The sequence below is a fragment of the Geotrypetes seraphini genome, chromosome 3 (genome assembly GCF_902459505.1).
Source record: "Geotrypetes seraphini chromosome 3, aGeoSer1.1, whole genome shotgun sequence".
In the NCBI taxonomy this organism is placed as follows: Eukaryota; Metazoa; Chordata; class Amphibia; order Gymnophiona; family Dermophiidae; genus Geotrypetes; species Geotrypetes seraphini.
Genome location: NC_047086.1, coordinates 274,112,319 through 274,134,147, shown reverse-complemented (window position 1 = coordinate 274,134,147; position 21,829 = coordinate 274,112,319). Strand labels below are relative to the sequence as shown.

The 21,829-nt window shown below is 45.0% G+C and overlaps 1 protein-coding gene across 4 annotated transcripts in view; it reads left to right on the top strand.

The window, feature by feature from the left end:
* MTR (5-methyltetrahydrofolate-homocysteine methyltransferase) overlaps positions 1–21,829 on the top strand; it is an 819,135-nt gene that overhangs the window by 775,883 nt on the left and 21,423 nt on the right. For all 4 annotated transcript variants that reach the window (XM_033935789.1, XM_033935788.1, XM_033935790.1 and 1 more), the window contains one exon: positions 14,539–14,731. In XM_033935789.1, coding sequence (XP_033791680.1) covers positions 14,539–14,731 — 193 coding nt within the window. The remainder of the gene's footprint in view (positions 1–14,538; positions 14,732–21,829) is intronic.

Here is a 21,829-nt window from a genome sequence, read left to right as displayed (position 1 = left end):
TTGAGATACGACGACCAGAATTGCGCACAGTATTCCAGGTGCGGTCATACCATAGAGTGATACAAAGGCATTATAGGGGGGATACATTTTATTAATTTAAGATAAATATAATAGAAAATCAAGTGATGCTTTTAAGTACAAATGTTATTTCCTGATACACTTGTTGTAAGCTGTAAAAATGAATAAAGATATATATATTTTTTTAAAGCATTTTCATCTTTGTTTTCCATTCCTTTCCTGATAATTCCTAACATTCTATTTGCTTTCTTAGCCGCAGCCACACATTGAGCTGAGGGTTTCAATGTACAGTGGTGCCTCGCATAACGGACGCCTCGCACAGCGAACGCTGCGCACAACGAACTTTATGTCTTGATCCGTACAACGAACTTCGTTTCACACAACGAAGTCGCCCGAGCTGCATCCTTCCGCGCAGGCACTGCGCTTAACTGCCCTCTCTCCGCCTGGCTCCCTCTTGCCCCCCCGACTCCCCGACACGATCGGGGCAAAAAGGAGCCCAAGCCCTCTTGCCCCGCCGATTCCCCAACTCCCCACACAATATCGGGCCAGGAGGGAGCCCAAGTCCTCCTGGCCACGGCGACCCCCTAACCCCACCCTGCACTACATTACGGGCAGGAGGGATCCCAGGCCCTCCTGCCCTCGACGCAAACCCCCCCTCCCCCCAACGACCGCCCCCCCCAAGAACCTCCGACCGCCCCCCCAGCCGACCCGCGACCCCCCTGGCCGACCCCCACGACACCCCCAACCCCCTTCCCCGTACCTTTCTGTAGTTGGCCGGACAGACGGGAGCCAAACCTGCCTGTCCGGCAGGCAGCCAACGACGGAATGAGGCCGGATTGGCCCATCCGTCCCAAAGCTCCGCCTACTGGTGGGGCCTAAGGCGCCTGGGCCAATCAGAATAGGCCCTGGAGCCTTAGGTCCCTCCTGGGGGCGGGGCCTGAGGCACATGGGCCCAACCCGACCATGTGCCTCAGGCCCTGCCCCCAGGAGGGTCCTAAGGCTCCAGGGCCTATTCTGATAGGCCCGGGAGCCTTAGGTCCCTCCTGGGGGCGGGGCTTTGGGACGGATGGGCCAATCCGGCCTCATTCCGTCGATGGCTGCCTGCCGGACAGGCGGGTTTGGCTCCCGTCTGTCCGGCCAACTACAGAAAGGTACGGGGAAGGGGGTTGGGGGTGTCGTGGGGGTCAGCCAGGGGGGTCGCGGGTCGGCTGGGGGGGCGGTCGGAGGTTCTTGGGGGGGGGCGGTCGTTGGGGGGAGGGGGGGTTTGCGTCGAGGGCAGGAGGGCCTGGGATCCCTCCTGCCCGTAATGTAGTGCAGGGTGGGGTTAGGGGGTCGCCGTGGCCAGGAGGACTTGGGCTCCCTCCTGGCCCGATATTGTCGGGGAGTTGGGGAATCGGCGGGGCAAGAGGGCTTGGGCTCCCTTTTGCCCCGATCGTGTCGGGGAGTCGGGGGGGCAAGAGGGCTTGAGCTCCCTTTTGCCCCGATCGTGTCGGGGAGTCGGGGGGGCAAGAGGGCTTGAGCTCCCTCTTGCCCCGATCGTGTCGGGGAGTCGGGGGGGCAAGAGGGCTTGAGCTCCCTCTTGCCCCGATCGTGTCGGGGGTGCCAGGGACCACACGGAGTCACCCACCGTACCACCCGATTCGGGTAAGCGCAGGTATCGGTGGGTGGCTTATTTGCGGGGGGGTGCCTTATTTTACATTTTTTTCTAAAAAGGGGGGGCTGTCTTATTTGATGGCCCTGCCTTATCATCGGGGAAACACGGTAGAAAAAAAAAAAAATGAACAGTTAAGTCCCAGTTTTTGCCGCTGAGACTCTGCCCTCTCTCACTGTAAAATTAGACTCTACTTAGTCTGTCTTTAAATTTAAAAAATGTGTGTTGTTTTAAAAAACAATTATGTTTTTAGATGTATCTAAATAAAAATAATAACCAAAAATTTATCTTTTTTTATGTCATCTTAGCATATTTTATGCTACAGAACGAATTATTTTTTTTAACATGTATTGTTATGGGAAAACGCGTTTCACATAACGAACTTTTCGCATAACAAACTTGCTCCTGGAACGAATTAAGTTCGTTGTGTGAGGCACCACTGTATCCTCAACAATGACACTTAGATCCTTTTCTGGGTAGTGACTCCTAACATAGAACCCATCATCAAGTAGCTATATTTCGGGTTCCTCTTTCCCACATGCATCACTTTGCACTTGCTCACATCTGCCATTTTGATGCCCAGTCTTCCAGTCTCACAAGGTCCTCTTGCAATTTTTCACAATCCTCTTGCAATTTGACAACTTTGTCATCAGAAAATTTAATTATCTCACTAGTTACTCCCATCTCTAGATCATTGATAAATATGTTAAAAAGCAGCGGTCCCTATACACATCCCTGGGGAACCCTACTTTTTAATATCCCACCTCCCTTGAACAAATCTATATTGAAGGGACACGTTTCATGTGTCTTGTAGTTTTTCTTAAACTGTGTTTGAAGCTGTAAATTCAGATCCTGTTTGTTTTTCTTTCTCTTGCTGATATACTATAAGGCCATTTTATGTTTGAGAGATGTGTTTTCTTATCCTGTTGTGAAGTGAACTCAATTGTCTTCGCAGCTGTATTTATAAGAAGCTTTAGATAAAGAAAGTGTCTGCTAAGCAGAGCACCCTTTAGACTTTAGCCTTTAGATAGTAAAGTGCTTGTTATTTCTTTTAAAGTTTCATGTGATCTGTGTCCATATATGGTTTGTACTTACGTCATATGCTGACGACACTGACCCATGTAAAATGATATAAAAAGGGTTGTAGAACTGACAATAAATTGGATGTTTTTTCTAAGATATTGTCCCCAGATGCATCTGACTTACTAATGACAGAGTGTGTGAGGCAGTAATTGGGACCAAATTCTTTTCATATATGTATGAGATTTTCCAATACAAGAAGTCCGTTTATACCCCTGCTGGCTGTTAAATTTCTATGGGAATTGTGGCTTGTGAGTTAAGTTCAGAAAGATTTTCAAAAGGAGGAGGAAAAAGCCTCATAGTGAGATAGGAACCCTAATATTTACCCTTTATCTACAGGTTCATTCACTTCTGTAAAGAAATGCAGGAGAGGCAAGATTTCCCTTGACTAAATCGTTATTGGCTTTCTCTCATTAATCCATGTTTATGTATATGTTCTGTCATTTTGTTCTTTATAATAGTCTCTACCATTTTGCCCTGCCCAGCACCAATGTCAGACCCACCATTCTATTTCAAATATATTTTATTGAGCTCAAATAAGAATACAAAACAGTGCAAATGGAATAGCAAACAAGATCAAGGTATTTCAGTAACTTCCACATACAGGTAGTCAACACCCCAAACTAAACCCCCCTCCCCCCCATTCCCTCGGTCCTCCTTCCAAAGAAATACAGTTAATATACAAAAAGAGAACAGTATACAAAAAAAAGAAAATAGTTATAACAGTAGAAAAAGCATCAACAATTAAGCAAGCAGCTACGTGCTAAAGGTGTCATTGTTTTCCAAAAAGGTTCCCAAGTGTATTGAAAAGAGCGCCCGAGGCGAGCTGAGAAGTCAGAAACATCTTGCCGCTCCCATAGCAGCAGAGTAATCATCTGGCACCGCCAAAGAGAGTAATCTGGCGCCTCGCTATCCAGCCATTTGAGCAAGATGCATTTCAATGCAATAAGAATTGTCCATTTAAGGAAAGCTGCAGTCCCCCGTGTACGAGGGGAATAATGGGGAACAGCTCCAAATAGTACCAAAGGTGAGGGACGTATTTTTATGGTCCAAATGCACTCCACAAAGAGAAAAATAACATCCCAGTAGGAGCGAACACTAGGGCATGTCCAAAACATATGTCCCAAACCTGCCTCAGACGTCTGGCATCTCGGACAGGCAGCTGATTCCCTAAATCCAGAAAGATGAGCCCTTTTAGGAGAAATGCACAATCGAAGAACCAATTTATAATGTTGTTCCCAAAAAACAGTGTATTTACGATAAGTAGACAACCTGCGAACAGCTTGCAAAATCACATCTCCAGAGATGTCCACCCCCAGGTCCCATGTCCAAGCATCTTGTAACCTAGAGTGATCAAATAAGGGGGACTCATCCTTCAAATGACGATGGTGGAACTTAAGAGGAACAGGGAGTTGAGAATCAATAGTAAAGGCCGTGGATAACAATTCCTGACAGTGGCCTGTAAGTGAGTTAGAAGGTAGGGAATTAAGGTAATGTTGAATTTGCATGTAGGCAAAAGTATCAGTAGACGGAATACCAAATTCTGTCTGCAACTGATTAAAGGACTTAATTCTCCCATTGTCATCCACCAATTGAAACACATAATGAATGCCCCTTGTTTCCCATCCAGCAAAACTTACACCATCAACCCCTGGAAGAAAATTATTATTGAAACGAATAGGCAGAAAAGAAGTAATAGTAGGGTTAAGAGAATGAAACTTACACACCCAATGCCATGTCTTGCGCAAGGAACGATGCAACACCTTACTAGTTAGAGGCTCAGGAGATGCAGAGGGAACAGAATGTAGGTATGCACTAAAATGTATGGACGGAAACATGAAAGTTCTAAAGAAGTATTAGTGAAAGCAGTGGAACCCCGAAAAAAGTCATTAATGTGGCGCATACCACAACTAATAGTCAGATATTCAGCAAACCCAATCCACCCTTGTACCATGGAGCTGCTGCCTGCTTATAAAGAAGTCGGGCCCTCCTGCCCAACCATAGGAACTGTTGAACTACCTGTTCTAGGCGACACTCATCCCGTAAAGTCAAATAAAGAGGAAGCACCTGAAAAACATACAGCCAACATGGAACAATAAGCATGTTATATAAGTGAGCCCGGCCTAGTAGAGAAAACGGTAAACCCCTCCAAAGTTGCAATTTATTCTGAAGGGTCTGAAACAAGGGTTCCACATTAAGAGAGTACAAACCCCCAAATATTTTAAATATGAGTCTGCCCATCGAAGAGGGAATAAACCCCTCCATGCTGTGCGTACCACAAGAGCGGAGGGTAAAGCGATTGATTTATCTAAGTTGAGGGAAAGACCGGAGTAAAATCCAAATTCTGAAATAAGGTTCAATGCCACTGAAAGAGATTCCTCCGGCCTAGTAAGAATCAAAAACATATCGTCAGCAAAGGCCAAAGTCTTCAAAGTAATCCCAGCAACAGTAAGACCATGTACCGCATCAAACCCACGAAGGGTGCAAAGCAAAGGTTCCAGGGAAAGAATAGAGCAGGGGTGAGAGAGGGCAACCTTGACGCGTACCCCTAAGTACAGGAAAGGAATCTGTATGCATCCCATTAACCAATAATGAAGCACGCGGGTTAGAATAAAGAGAGCTAACGGCCCTCAAATAGAAGCCTCCCAGCCTAATATACTCAAATGTCTTAAACAAAAAAGACCAATGGACGCTATCAAAAGCTTTGGCGGTGTCTAAACTAACAAACAATGCGGGAATACGATGATATTGACAATGGCACAAAGCAAAAGAACCTTACAGACGTTACAGACGGATTGGCGACTACGAACGAAGCATACTTGGTCCTCACAGATGAGTTCAGTGAGATGAGGGGCAAGACGATCAGCTAAAATACGAGAAAGAAGCTTAAGATCTACATTAATCAATGTATTAATTAATTAATTAATCAGCATCTTTGCCAGGTTTCAACAACAGTGTTATAATCGCCTCATTAGCATATCAAGGAAAAGAGCCTTGAGCAATAGCTGTATTGAAATAAGCCAGCAAGGGACCGGTAAGATGAGATGAAAGAATACGGTAAAAATCTACCGAGAAACCATCAGGGCCAGGAACTTTACCAGAATGCAAAGCCTTAATAGCAGATTCTAATTCCACTGCCCGGAAGGGGCTATCAAGAGAGGAAATGACATCGTCAGGAAGGCGCGGAAGCCCTGAGGACTGAAGATAGTCCCCCAACAGAGTCAGAGAAGCATCCTCAGGAGCACCATAAAGCTGTTGGAAGAAATCAAGAAGCACTCCAGAGACATCCAATGTATTAGTAACCCAGCCCCCCCCCCAGGAGTACGAAGAGCCAAATCGGTTTCCGATTGGTTTCGATATGTACTAATCGTGCCATAAGGCATCCTGGCTTATTACCAAAATGATGAAAGCGGTATTTATGATAGGTGAAGAAGAGAGTTAAGAGCCTCCTGAGTAAACAGATAAACCTCCCGAGTTTCCATCGATGGGGCTAAATGAAATAACCGCTTAGCAGTACGTAAGGCCCGTTCCAAGGTAATTATTCCCTTATGGATACACTGGTTTCTCGCACACACAAAAGAAATAATATGTCCCCGAAGCACTGTTTTAGCAGCCTCCCAAAACAACACTGGATCATCTACATGAGAAGCGTTATTGGTGAGTCTGTAAAAATTGCTGAAATTCAACATTGTGAGCTAGATAAAACGGAAACCGCCAAAAAGGTGAGCGAGAGTAAGTGGCATCCAAATGGACATCCACCCATACGGGCGTATGATCCAAAATATTCAAAGGACCAATTTCCGCCGAAACTACAGAAAAAAATACTGTCAAAGACAGAAAAATATGATCAATACAAGACCAAGTGTTATGGGCTCGGGAAAGGTGAGTATAGTCCCGAACTTCAGGATGAAGCAGGCGCCAGGGATCCACCACCGAAAGAGTATCACAAAAATCAGAAAGAAGATGGCCTCTGGCTCCCAAAGAAGTAGAAGAAGTACCTAACTTATCCGATGTGGGGTCCATGACTAAATTAAAGTCACCCAAAAGCAGAAGTGGATCCCCGGAATAACGAGAGCAAAGCTGTGTTAACTTCTGTAAGAAAGCAGATTCAGACGAGTTAGGGCCATAAACCACTAAAAGAATGTAACTCCGGTCGCCAAGAGTAAGACATAAAAGAAGATAGTGACCATCAACATCTTTATCAAGAAGCTGAACACCAAACGGAGAAGACTTACGGATTAATACTGCTATACCCCCATGACGACCGGAAGAGGAAGCGAAATAGACCTCCCCCACCCTGGAACAACGCAATTTAAGATGTTCCGCATCTGTCAAACAAGTCTCCTGTAGACATGCAATATCCGAATGGTAACGCTGCAAAGCCATTAAGATTTTAGACTGCTTAACCGGTGAGGTGATACCCCCTACGTTCCAGGATGTAAGTCTAAAAGGAGTGGTCATCAAAGAACAGCAAAAGATAGTGAGGAGAAGACATACAGAAAAGGACAGAACACTTGCCTCAGGAGCCCAGCCACCCTCTCCCCCCCCCCCCCCCGAGGCATGAGTACAAGATACAATGCAAAATACAAGAAACAGTGCATAATCAATACAATAAACCAAAAAGTATGCAGAAAAATTGAATGAGGACCGCCCACCCCCTCACCCAACATCCCAGCCCACAAATCCAATTCCCACCCACCTAAAAATCCTCCCACCACAACCCAATCCCCAATCCCTTCCAAACCCATCACCCCCCAAAAAACCCCTTACTCAAAAAACTCGATCCACTCCACTAAGGCAGAGCAGATCAAGGGAGACACACTTCAATGTGAACAAGGCCCCAGACCCTCCCCCATCCAGCCAAAAAAGCACCTAAGAGAGGTGGAAAGAATAGCTACGAATTCTAAAAAGCACAAATACACCAGTCACCCAGCCCACAAAATCAGGAGACGGAAAGAAACAAAATGAGAACGAAAAGTCCTCCAACCTCAACACACCCATACAGAGCAACATGCCAAAACTAACAGAGAAGGTTTGGAGAACTAAAAAGGCCTCCGGATAAAGTAACAAACTGAAAATGTATGGTGAAAGAGCAACATAGTGGGACAGATCGCACACCCCACAGGAAGTGCCACAAAAAGAGCCCAAAGCCTAAGTAGACCCGTCTCACCCAGTCCAGGAAAGAAGTGAAGAAAAGATCACTTTGGTTCCACCACACACTCCACACACTATTAACACACAGCTACCTAACAGTTCACCCCTCAGCAAACACACAAGCATACCATCCCATACAACCAAATAGAGAGTCCCGACACAACCCACTCACAAAAGAACAAGATTGAACTTCCAGGAGCAAGCCCCAGTAAATTAGCAAACAGACACTAAGGAACCCCAATTGCTCATCAGTTCAGTGTCACAATGCAGCCGAGGTGCTCGGTTGAGCAAATAAAGAATCCACAAAGGCCTGGGCTGATTCAACAGAGTCATATGTCCTCCACCCGGCACCCGTCCAGATCTTTAAGAGTGCCGGGTATAACTGCATAAAACGATGTTTTTTAGCTGCGAGTGCAGAACACAGGGGAGAAAAAAGTCTTCGGCGCTACTGAAGAGAAGGAGAATAGTCCTGGAAAAGCCGAATAGGTTCCCCTTCAAATGTTAAAGTATTCCACCGCTGTTTATACTGGCGCATTAGTTCTGCCTTATGAGCATAATGATGAATCTTCAGGATGACCACCCGGACTCTTGTACTATCTTCACGCGGTTTACCCAAACGGTGCGCTCTCTCCAATGTCAGCGATCCCATACCCTCGGGTAGCGGAAATTCCTTCTGAAGCCAAGATTGCACTTGAGAGAGAACTCTCGAATCAGACACCGTTTCAGGGAGTCCCACCAACCTTAGGTTATCCCTTCGGGAACAGTTCTCGAGATCATCGAGTTTATCCGTTTGCCTTTTCACTTGGTCCCAAAGTGAAACCAGTTCTGCAGAGGAAGAAGCATGGGCGTCCTCAACCGTGGAGACCATGTTTTCCAGGTCTCCGGTACGCCACGTGGTATCAGCAAGCAAATTCTCCAAAGTGGCAAGTTGTCCTGAAAGCTGGTCAAAATGAGCATCTAACGTGCGCACCACCGATGCAGAGAGGGTTTTAATATGTTCAGCAGTAAGCTATAGTGCAGGACCTGACTCCACTGTCACCATCTTGGTGTCCGTTTTAGCTGAACTTGCGACCTTTTCTTTATCAGACCTAGTGGCTCTCCCACTCATCGTCGGCGGGCTAACTGGGTGGACAAACTTGTCCATACACCACCTCTACTTCGAGTGCTGGAAGCAGCAAAAATTGAAGCAAGTTTAGGGTGAAAAAGGACCCGAGGCCCCAGAGCACAAGTCAGTCACGTCCTTCCCGGCTCAGCACATCACGTGATCCAGACTCACCATTCTATAATTTCCCAGATCACCTCTGGAACCTTTTTAAAAAATAAGCATCACGTTGAAAACCCTTAGTCTTCAGTACTATGCTGAATTTTAAAGAAAAATTACTAATAATAGCTCTACAAGTTCATATTTAAATTCTATCAGCACTGTGGGATGTATACCATCCAGACCAGGCGATTTGCTCCTGTTCAATTTGTCAAATTGACCCATTACATCTTCTAGTGTTACAGAGATTTGTTTGAGTTTCTTTGATTCACCAGAATTGAATAAATGGCACTGATAACTCCCTTACATCTTCCCGCTATGGCCTTGTCTTCCCTAAGATCCCTTTTTATCCCTTAGTCCTCAGCGCAGTGCATCGCAAACTGTGTATCGCGGCACACCAGTGTGCCTTCTGAGATTTCAGGTGTGTCACAACACACTGGCAAGGAGGAGAGTCGTCCACGCCGGCTGACTGCCTACAGGGCATGCCTCTCGCAGTAAGAGACACGTCCTGTAGGAAGTCAGCCAGCACAGATGACTCTCCTGGCCTGTGTCTCTCCTCTCCACGCATCTCCCGGATCCCTACACTGAAGCGGGTCACGGCCAGAAGGGCCTGTGCGCAGACATCAATGCGATGAAGTCATGTATGCGTGTGACATCATTGTGGTGATGTCCACATACTTCCAAGTGCCTTCTGGCCGGGGCACTAGATTTAGTGTGCCGCCAGCCGGAAAGTTTGCGAGACACTGATATAGTTCAACCGATATAGCAGTTCAACCAATTCTCTTCCCATCTTCTTTTAATACACCCCAAAAAGTTTTTACTGTGTGTTTTTGCTTCCAGCACAGTCTTCTTTTCAAGGTCTCTCTTTGCCTTCCTTATTAGCACCTTGCATTTGACTTGACATTCCTTGTGCTATTTATAATTAATTTCAGTCAGATCCTTTTTCTACTTTCTGAAGGATTCTCTTTTAACTCTAATAGCTTCCTTCACCTCACTCGTTAATGCCGACTGCTGTTTGGTCTTCTTTCCTTCTTTTTTAATACATGGAACATATCTAGTCTGAGCTTTCAGAATGGTATTTTTATTATTATTCTTATTATATTTATTCATTTTAGTCTTAATTACCAAGCATAACTTGTACAGAAAGCAAAATTGGTCATATAAATATTCCAACATAATAATCAATTACAAGTAAATAAAATAATTTAGACTAGCTCAAGTCCTTAAATTGGATCCAATATGTTATAGTCTAGCGTGAAACAAAATAATATTTTACTTTAGAATCAAGTCTGGCTAAGGTATTGAGTTGCAGCATATATACCATCAAAACGGGGCTCAAGATTGTTCTTTTTCCAAATGAGATAAAGACAAAAATTTTCCTGCATAGAGGATACCTTTTAGCGAGGGGAAGGATAGTTTAAGTTTTTGGGTGTGCCTGGTGCTGTCAGGACTCAAGGAGTTCAAAGACAATGGGATTATGGGAGGGAGGATGCCATGTAGGATTTTAAAAGCTAGCCAGGCGCAGTTAAAATGAACCCTGGAGATTATTGGGAGCCAGTGGAGTTTGAACAGAAGTGGGGAAACATGATTAAATTTGCGTTTTGCGAAGATCAACTTGGCCGCAGTGTTCTAAATTAATTGAAGTCTTTGAAGACTTTTTTTAGTTAAACTTAGATAGATGGAATTACAATAGTCTAGTCTGGAGAGGATGTTGTTGGCAGAAGCAGGATCTCACTTTCCTCAGCATGTGGAGGCTGAAAAATCATGATTTTACCAAGGAGTTGAGATGGTCATTGAAGGAAAGAGAAGAGTCGATATTAATGCCTAGAACTTTGCTTGAGAACTCAAGCTGCAGTGTGGAGCCAGAAGGCAGTGTGAAGAGGGTGGGCAGCTGTTCTAATTTTGGACCGAGTCAGAGAAGTTTCGTTTTGGACTCGTTCAGTTTCATTTGGACTGAGAGTGACGAGGATTGGAGTTTTGTTATGCAAGCTGTTATGTTCTCAGAGAGGTTGGTAAGGTTCGAGTCTGTCTCGAGAAGGACAAGGATGTCGTCAGCATAAGTATAGATTGTTTCAGGGGGAGATAGATGGAAGAGTTTCGGGGAAGACATGTAGATGTTGAAGAGAATAGGGGATAGGGGTGATCCCTGCGGGACTCCGCAAGTCGGTTTCCAAGGAGCAGACTGGATATAGGGGAGTCCCTGGACGTCGTGTACTTGGACTTCAGCAAAGCGTTTGATAGCATTTGATAGCGTCCCACACCGCAGGTTATTGAGCAAGATGGGTTCGATGGGACTGGGTGAAACATTAACTGCATGGGTTAGGGACTGGCTTAGAGGTAGACTTCAGAGGGTAGTGGTAAACGGTATCCTCTTCGACATGACGGAGATGATCAGCGGAGTGCCGCAGGGCTCGGTCTTGGGCCCGATCCTATTTAACATCTTCGTAAGAGGGGCTTGGCTGAGGGGCTTCGAGGTAAAATTACATTATTCGCCAATGACGCCAAACTATGCAACATAGTAGGCAACCGCACAACAGATGAAAGCACAGTGCCCGACAAAAGCTCAATGCCCGACAGTATGACGTAGGACCTACTCATTGGTCAAAGACTTGGCAACTAAGTTTCAATGCCAAAAAATGCAAGTTCATGCACCTTGGCGGCAAAAAATCCATGCAGGACTTACACCCTAAATGGTGAGATCCTAGCAAGGACTGTAGCAGAACGTGACTTAGGGGTGATCATTAGCGAAGACATGAAGACTGCCAGTCAAGTGGAGAAAGCTTCATCCAGGGCTAGACAAAACATGGGCTGTATCCGTAGAAGTTTTGTCAGCCGTAAGCCCGAGGTCATAATGCCATTGTACAGATCCATGGTGAAACCCCATCTGGAATACTGTTTACAATTCTGTAGGCTGCATTATCAAAAAGATGTGCGGAGAGTTGAGTCGGTTCAGCGAATGGCCACCAGGATGGTCTCATAGTAACATAGTAGATGACGGCAGATAAAGACCTGAATTGTCCATCCAGTCTGCCCAACCTGATTCAATTTAAATATTTTTTTATTTTTTTATTTTTTTTCTTCTTAGCTATTTCTGGGCAAGAATCCAAAGCTTTACCCGGTACTGTGCTTGGGTTCCAACTGCCGAAATCTCTGTTAAGACTTACTCCAGCCCATCTACACCCTCCCAGCCATTGAAGCCCTCCCCAACCCATCCTCCACCAGCCCATCTACACCCTCCCAGCCATTGAAGCCCTCCCCAACCCATCCTCCACCAAACGGCCATACACAGACACAGACCGTGCAAGTCTGCCCAGTATTGGCCTAGTTCAATATTTAATATTATTTTCTGATTCTAAATCTTCTGTGTTCATCCCACGCTTTTTTGAACTCAGTCACAGTTTTACTCTCCACCACCTCTCTCGGGAGCGCATTCCAGGCATCCACTACCCTCTCCGTAAAGTAGAATTTCCTAACATTGCCCCTGAATCTATGACCCCTCAACCTCAAATTATGTCCTCTGGTTTTACCATTTTCCTTTCTCTGGAAAAGATTTTGTTCTACGTTAATACCCTTAAGTATTTGAACGTCTGAATCATATCTCCCCTGTCTCTCCTTTCCTCTAGGGTATACATATTCAGGGCTTCCAGTCTCTCCTCATACGTCTTCTGGCGCAAGCCTCCTATCATTTTGTCTTCTTACGTCTTTCGCCAGGTCTCAAGGATCTCCCGTATGAGGAACGACTGGGTAAGTTGCAGCTGTACTCACTCGAGGAATGCAGAGAGAGGGGAGACATGATCGAGACGTTCAAATATGTCACAGGCCGTATCGAGGTGGAAGAGGATCTCTTTTTCCTTAAAGGACCCACGGCAACAAGAGGTCATCCGTTGAAAATTAGGGGTGGGAAATTTCATGGCGACACCAGAAAGGCTTGGGATGGGCGGAGCAGGCTCTCACGCTCAGCGGGGCCAGGACCGGAACGAGGCTTAGAGGCTGAGCCGGTCTGATGGCTGCAAGTGACTGCCGGTGAGTTTCTCCTTTGCAGATTGGCTCCGATGCTGAGCCTGTCTGGCACGATGGAGCTGGTGTGCTCTCCTTCCCCCCAGTGATTTTGAATTTGAATGAAAGATCAGGAGTAATTCGACTGTAAAAATGTATTACAGTTTAGGAAACTGCTTAAAACACATTTTTTTGTTCAGGCCTTTAATTGATATTAGCAATTTATATTAGATGTGGGATGGAGGAACATGAGGGAAAGAGGAGGAACTACAACAAAGTCTAAGAAAGATAACAATGATGGAAAGAACAATGGGAAAGGGAAACAAATATTATACTGCTGTATCTCTTTGGGCAGAATGCAGAATAGAGGGAGAGAGAGGAGAGAGATAAGGGAGGATGATTAAAGTTCAGAAGTGATTTTAGAAAAGGAAACCTTAATGTTCAAAGACATCTTTAAAAAGGAAAATGTTATGTTCACTGATATAATGTATGTTTGATTGTGAACTGCTTAGGTTTGTAAGCGGATTATAAATATTTATAATTAATTAATAATACACTGGATGGATATAACTTAGAAGTCTTGAAATATGCACATACATTTGAATACAAACCTCTCATTTTTACCTTGGTCAGTGAAGAAATTATTTAAAAAACATATTTCTGAAAGATGGCTAAGGAGCAGTCTCTCGAGTCTTTAATAATCAGCTTTAGCTAGGGATCTACATAATGCATTTTAGAGTATAGCAGAAAAACCCCCAGCTGATTTAGAATTAAAATTGAAAGGGGCATGTTACATCTTGATACACTTCTCCCTCGTTATTCGCGGGGGATAGGGGCAGAGCCGGACTGCGAATTAAGAAAAACCACGAATATCTTCTGGTCCAGCTCTGACCCACCCCCACCTCCCTCCCGCCTTCCCCCCGGCATCCCGGCCTTATCTGGTGGTCTAGTGGGCTTTTGGGACAGGAGCGAACTTTCTACGCTCCTGCCCCGTGTAGATCGCCAATAGGAATGACTGCTGTGAGTTCCCATAGTCTCTCAAGACTACGACAGGAGCTCGTGGCAGCCATTTCCTATTAGCGATCTACACGGGGCTGGAGTGTAGAAAGTTTGCTCCTGCCCCGAAAGCCCGCTAGACTACCAGGTAAAGCCGGGATGCCGGGGGGAAGGCAAAATTATGGGGTGGGGTTTTTCCCCCCCTCCCCCCAAAGAATCACGATTATGTGAAATCGCGAGTGCCAAAACCGCGAATGGGGAGGGGGAAGTGTATACTGACATGAGTGACAGAGACTGGGTGACCTGGAAATGAAGTACAGTTTAGCTGGTATAAACAATCCTAACTTAACATTGAAACAAATGTTCATGCTTTAATTTCAAGGCATTTGCAGAAGAACTTCATGAAAGAGTTCGCAAAGAACTCTGGGGATACTGTGTTGACGAAGAGTTGGATATTTCAGACCTACGCAAGATTCGATATGAGGGGCTCCGGCCAGCTCCAGGATACCCAAGCCAACCTGACCACACTGAGAAACTAACCATGTGGCGCCTAGCAAACATTGAGGAAAAAACAGGTATGTACATAAGAACAGTAGCCCGTCTTCATGATGGCCAATCCAGGTCACTAGTACTTGGCAAAAACCCAAATAGTAGTAAGATTCCATGCTACCAATCCAGGGCAAGCAGTGGCTTCCCCCATGTCTCTCTCAATAAGAGACTATGAACTTTTCCTCCAGGAAATTGTCCAAACCTTTCTTAAAACCAGCTATGTTAACCACTCTTACCACAGCTTCTGGCAACACGTTCCAGAGCTTAACTATTCTCTCAGTGAAAAATATTTTCTCCTGTTGGTTTTAAAAGTAATCCCTTTTAACTTCGAGTGTCCCCTAACCTTTGTAATTTTTGATGGAGTGAAAAATCAATTCACTTATACTCATTCTACACCAGAAGACAGTCTCTAAATTATGATTCTGTGTTGTAACAGTGGCAAGAATACGTACTAAGTTAGATCCATAGACCAGTGCTTCTTATACCAGTCCTCGGGGCACACTAAGCCAGTCAGGTTTTTAAGTTACCCACAAGGAATTGAGAAAGGTTTCTATGCACTGCCTCCTTAGTATGCAAACCTCTCATGTATATTTATTGTGGATATCCTGAAAACCTGGTTGGCTGGGTGTGCCCTGAGGATTGGGTTGAGAAGCATTGCCATAGACAAGTAAGAAATGAATCTGTAACTTTTGAATAAACATGTACATGTCCAGATACTATGTTCTCCTCCCTGAATATTTCTGGACCCAAATATTACTTCTAGAGCAATGTGTCTAGTAGTCCTGAACGCTAGGTTTATCATTCTGAACCCACAAGTTGATTGAAGAATGATGTTACTCATCTTTCAACTCCGATTTCTTCCCAGTAAGCTGGCCCATGCTCCCTCAGTTTTCCCTTCTGAAAGCAAGTTGAGAGGGTGTATTTATAATCTGCTGTACGATTCCTGTTTATTTTTGGTAGGGGTGGAGGGGTCTGACATCCGAAGTCAGAGGCTCTGCCTGGGAGAAGATGCAGACTCGCTAGACGGAAGTCTGCTGCTTGTAAGATCAACCCCTGCGGATACCTGTCTAGTCAGGCTTCTTAAGATTTTTGGAGCTTTGGGTCCATTCCCCCTTTTTTTTATTTTTATTTTTATTCTATTTATAACCTGCTTTTCCCAAAGAGGCTCACAATATAAACATACATACCGTATTTTTTGCTCCATAAGATGCGCTTTTCCCCCCCAAAAAAATGGGTAGAAATAAGGGTGTGTCTTATGGAGCGAATACCCAACTCCCCACCCCTGGGTTACCTTATTTTAATTCTAGCTCCCTCCCTCGCTGGATGTGATTGCCTCTCTAACGGTAGAGCGGCGCACAAGGCTGCCTGCCTGGTCGGCTGACTTCTCTTCTCCAGCGGCAGAGCGGCGCACAAGGCTGCCTGCCTGGTCTCGTGCTGCTTTCTGCGAGAACTCTCGCAGGAATCAGCGCGGAACCAGACAGGCAGCCTTGTGTGCCGCTCTGCCGCTGGAGAAGAGGAGATGGGGGAAGCGGCGTGGGAAAAGCCAAACCCACTCTTGTCGGCTTTCACATTATTGAGATTAGGCATTAGAAATCAGAGTAATCTCCTCAAAGGGAGACCCTCCAAGGAACTGCTTCCTTGTAATCCCACTGTCACTAAATAATCTTTTCAGTGAGATGCCAAATGTCCGCTATCTTTCATGGCCCTGCACTCTCCAAGAGCCCGTTGGATCATTTATCATCGCATGCTGTGTGCTCAGTTTAAGTAAATCAGGCTGGTAAGCACCAGATGCTGTTCCACCACATAGCTACAAGTTAATTTATTGATTTTTTTATTCAGCACGAATGGGGGCCTTTTTGCTTTCCCTGGTTCTTGGATGCCTACTGAACAAATGTGGTGTCACCATTGCTGGACAGATGCTCCGACAATTCCTCTTACTCTCTGGGTCCCTATGAAACGCTGCCTGGCAGTTCAGTGGTGCTGCAAACTCACTGCCTCTTCCCAGGACAGAGCAGCACACAAAGCTGCCTGCCTGGTCCAGGGACCAGGCAGGCAGCCTTGTGTGCCGCTCTGCCGCTAGAGAGGCAGCCACAGGGGTCTGGGCCTGCTGAATTAAAAATAAGGAGGGAGGAGGAGGGAGAGGGCAGAGCCTGCCGGTCGGCCTGGGGGGAGACCGGCCTGCCTTGTCCCTACCTGGGGAGGCTTGGGCTGCCTGCCTGCCCTTTCTATCCCGTCACTACCTGGGGGGAGGCTTGGGGTGGGAGGCCTGCCTGCCTTGTCTTCTATCCCTACCTGCCTGCCAGCCACTAGGCCTGTTGCCCTGTGCCCTGTCCCTACCTGCCTGCCAGCCACTAGACCACCAGAGGGCGGATAGGGTGCAGAGCCCGGCAGGGAGGGGGGGACAGGGTGCAGAGCTTGGCAAGGAGTGTGGGGTTGGGTGCAGAGCCTAGCAGGGAGAATTTAGTTCAGAATGTGTTTTTTCTTGTTTTCCTCCTCTAAATCTAGGGTGCGTCTTATGGTCAGGTGCGTCTTATGGAGCGAAAAATACAGTAATAAAAAAATACATAAAATACATGTAAAAAAAGTGTGTTTACAGCCTTTATTTATCAGCTTGAATACAGGCTGTTTGGCTCTATCCCGGTTCATTCGAGCTTAATCGAGGATCAGCTGCATTTTTCCTCCCCCAATGTGGCACGAAGTTTTGAGGGAATTGAGACTCAGTCTGACATTGGTCTGACTGGCAGTCTGAAAACCACGTCTGGTGGATTGGATTTGGGGTATAGTTCTTCCCCAGTACTCCAGCTTCAGTTTCTGAGCTGAAACAGGCAGGCATCGCATGGCACTGTAAGTAAGGTCTATGGGGAAAATTGGGAGTCAGGGTGTCTGATTTCTAGCGTTTTGAAGGTTCCTGGGGCCTGAATCCCTTTTTTGTGAATGTTTGACTTTTAGTTTTTCTCCCACATGCAGCAGTAAGTTAACATAAAACTCTGAATACAATTGTAACTTGCTATCAGTTTTTTCACTATCACTCAATCCCAGGCAAACACAGTCATACCAGGACTAACCATCAACCTGCATGCAAAAGCAGTCTCTAGTCATCCACTGTATTTATAAACCTCAATTCTTATCTATCCTGTACTTAAGTATACCAGATATATATTTATTTTTATATATACATTTTGTTTTTTATAAGCATCATTTCTCAAGTGCATTAGGTTAAGTCCTGCACATTATTCATTATGCAATTACTGTCTGCAACACACACCTTCTTTAAATTTTTAGAATAAACCCTGCATATCAACATACACTATCCCATCTTTAACCCAAATCACTTTTCTTTTCTTTGTTTTCTTCTCAATTTTCATAACACAACTAATTTTCTTTATCCCTTCTTGGCTTTAATTCCCCATTGTGCTCCCCTCTGGAACCTTTGCTAGAACATATAAGATTTTCCAAATGCCCATGACCATATGGAAAGACTCTGTTTCCCACTCGTAAGAAATCAGCACATCAAACTGTGTTACTTTCATGCCTATCATACTCACAAATACATTATGATGAATAACCCAAATTATAAGATTATTATTTACAACTATTTATATTATATTTATTATTTATATCACTATCCTTTTACTATTTCTCATGCAGCTATAATTAATCTATAAACTTCCTCATTCTTCTCCACCCCTCTTGTTCCTCTATTTAAACTACAGAAGTCTAGAAAAAGAAACCTATACTAATAGAATGACTGTATAAAGTATATTCTATTCTTGAAAATCTTCATGTGCCTCGCCTATCAATCATAGGCAACAGCTATGTAATGTAATAGTGGTAATTGACTTGCTGGCTGCTCAGCAGGAAAAAGCATGAGAAATAGGAAGTGGGTCTATATAAAATGCTTCAGTTAGGACACATGTTTTGGACATGCTCTGCTGTTCAAGATTTTTGGAACGCTGTTTTTGTCTTTGTGAAGCGCATATGGAAAATTACCATTCGCCACTCCCCTTTGTTACTGTTTGGAACTGTTCCTCACTTTTTCCCTCGTATGCGGGGAGCTGCAGCTTTCCTTAAATGGACTGTCTTGGTGGCCTTAAAATGTATTTTGCTACACTGGCTTGAAAATGCTGCTCCTGGTTACTCTCTTTGGCGATGTCGGATGATTACCCTCTTGAAGTGGGAACGGAGGGATGTATTGGACCTTTCTTCTCTCTCTGGCAGGGTCTTTCAACGCACTTGGGAACCCATTTGGACAACTATGACCCCGCTGGCACGAAGCCACTTGCTGAACTGTTGAATCTTTGTCTTTTGTTTTCTTTTGATACACCTGGTTTGCCTGCTCTTTGAATAATTTTCTCTGGATGAGCTGTAATTGGAAGGAGGACCCTGGGGGGGGGGGGTTATTTTTTTGGGGGTGGGTTGTGTTGGGATGGGTTTTTTTTCTTATTTGTGGGGATGGACTTGGTTGTATAAAATGCTGAGCTTACTTGTATTTTGAGTGTCACTTGTTTGTTGGTTTTGTTGAGCTCAATACAATATATTTGCACATAAAATGCTTCAGTTATCGGGCTTTCTATAGCTTGGCAGTCTACAGTCTGCCTCAAGTTAGGGGAAACATCTGACCCTGCCACTATTTTTAAGTTAACAGGGTCAATAACTTTTAGTGGCAGCATTCTAACGGTAATGCTTACTATATAGTTATAGCTGTGGTTTTATATCTAAAATAATACAGTATTAAAAACAACAAAAAAAGGCATTGGTCAATATAAAAATTACTTACCCCCAGAAATTACTTACCTAATCTAGTAAAAGTTAAAAATGTAACATAAAACTTAAGGTTGATGCCAGAAGGAACAGGACACTCATACCGCTGATCAGGCGGCTGCACAGGTACTCACTACCAGGCAGGACTGGAGCTATCACTCTGCTGATACTCAGTGTCAGGCAGACACGCTGTTACTCAGTACCAGGCGGAACTCGAATTAAAACAGGTGCATTGATACTTGCGTATCAAGCAAATACTCGAGCACATTGTGTGAAGGAAAAAAGAAATAAGGGAGAAGGAGGCTAAGACTATCAGGGCCGAAGGCCTCCTTCATTCCCCTGCACGGCGGGAGTCACCAGATGGAAAAGGGAGGCTTAGACCATAAATTGACTCAGGCCACACCAGGAATGCTGTTACATAAAAGTACAAATTTATTATAAAATAAAGAGCAGCACATAAAAAAAGAGAATAAATTACCAACATTCAGAAGTGTCACAGATCAGATAAAGTTCCACACCCATAAGAACATAAGCCGTGCCTCTGCTGGGTCAGACCTGAGGTCCATCGTGCTCAGCAGTCCGCTCACGCGGCAGCCCATCAGGTCCAGGACCTGTATACTAGCCCTCTATTTATAACCTTCTATCCCCTTTTCCTTCAGAAAATTGTTCAATCCCTTCTTGAACTCCAATACCGTACCCTGTCCTATCACTCCCTCTGGAAGCGCGTTCCAGGTGTCCACCACCCGTTGGGTGAAGAACTTCCTAGCATTGGTTCTGAATCTGTCTCCTTTTAATTTTTCAGAATGACCTCTCGTTCTTGTAGTTGTCAAAAGTTTGAAGAATCTGTCCCTCTCCACTTTCTCTATGCCCTTCGTGATCTTTTATTTTTTTTATTTTATTAATAAATGTTTATTGAAAATATTTGAAATATACAACCATAGTGTGAATATCAGGGACTGCTCCAAAAAAAACCAAACAAACATAAAAAAGGATCCCAGCAATAGATCCACAGAGCACAGAGAAAACTCAGCAATACAATCAAGCCTCTGATACCCACCAATAACCAGAACTCCACAAACCTCCCCCCAACCCCAAGCTCCACATCCAGCAAAGAGGGACCTCCTGTTGTTTTTGCAGGAGAACCCCCCCCCCCCCCCCGGTCCACAACCCCCCCACACACAGAAGTAAACTCAAAGTAAAGAATCTACTTTGTCAAGTAGCAGTGTCCAAGTCCGGTATGAGTATAATAATGACCATGGCACTTTGCAATAGAAAGTTCCATATTACTGATAAACCTAAGCTTTTAAAGTCCAGTCCAGTTTAGTTGGTGCCGTGACCTGCTTCCAATGAGCGGCGATCAAGCATTTAGCTGCCGCTAGACCCCAGCGCCGAATCTTAGTTTGCCAAGAACGTAAATATACATTATAAAGGCCTAGCAAACAACCCTGCGGAGAAAAAGACAAAATAATTTGTAACAATTGAGATAAACAACCCACCACCTGCCTCCAGAAAGGCTTTAGAATGGGACAGTCCCACCAAATATGTAAAAATATCCTCAAAGCCGTCCCACATCTCCAACACAGGGCCGAAGCACCAGGAAACATACGTTGGAGACGCACCGGCATATAATACCACCTTGTAAAAATTTTATAGGCATTTTCCTGGATAAGTACACAAGAGGAGGCCTTTCCCACTTCAGTACAAATCGTAGCCCACCCCTGAGCAGTAAATGTACAGTTCAAATCCACCTCCCAAGCCTGTCGATAGAGAGATGGAAAAGAAAAGTAGCCCCGAAAATATTGGTAAAGAACAGAGATAGGTTTAGGAAGGCTCTTAAGAGTGAACCACATGTGAGCAAAAGGGTCAAGAGAGTGATAGGACCCCCTATCCCACCCCTGAGAGTGAATAAAATGACGTATTTGAGAATAGGCCAGAAAGTCCCCCATGGGCAAGGCATTACTAAGCTGGAAAGTTTCAAAAGACACCAGGACCCCCTTCTGAAGCACATCTCGAAAGGTATGCAACCCAGATCGCACCCACCGCACAAAAGTATGACTTTCCCTCCCAACAGGGAACAGGGGCTCCTCCTGCAGCGCACCAAAAATCGACGGAACCACCCCGTCACCTCAGCGCCGACGGGTATCACACCACAATTTCAAAAGATGGTCTAAAAACGGGTTCCCCGGAACCGCTAGGCTCACGCTACCAAGGGAAGAAGACCAAAGCCAATACTTCAAACAATGGTGACCCACAAAGTGTTGTTCCATGCGCACCGCCAGCTTAGACTCTGCAATCTCCCAATCTAACAAAAGCCGTAATTGAGCGGCCCGGAAATATCAAAACAGATTAGGTACAGCACACCC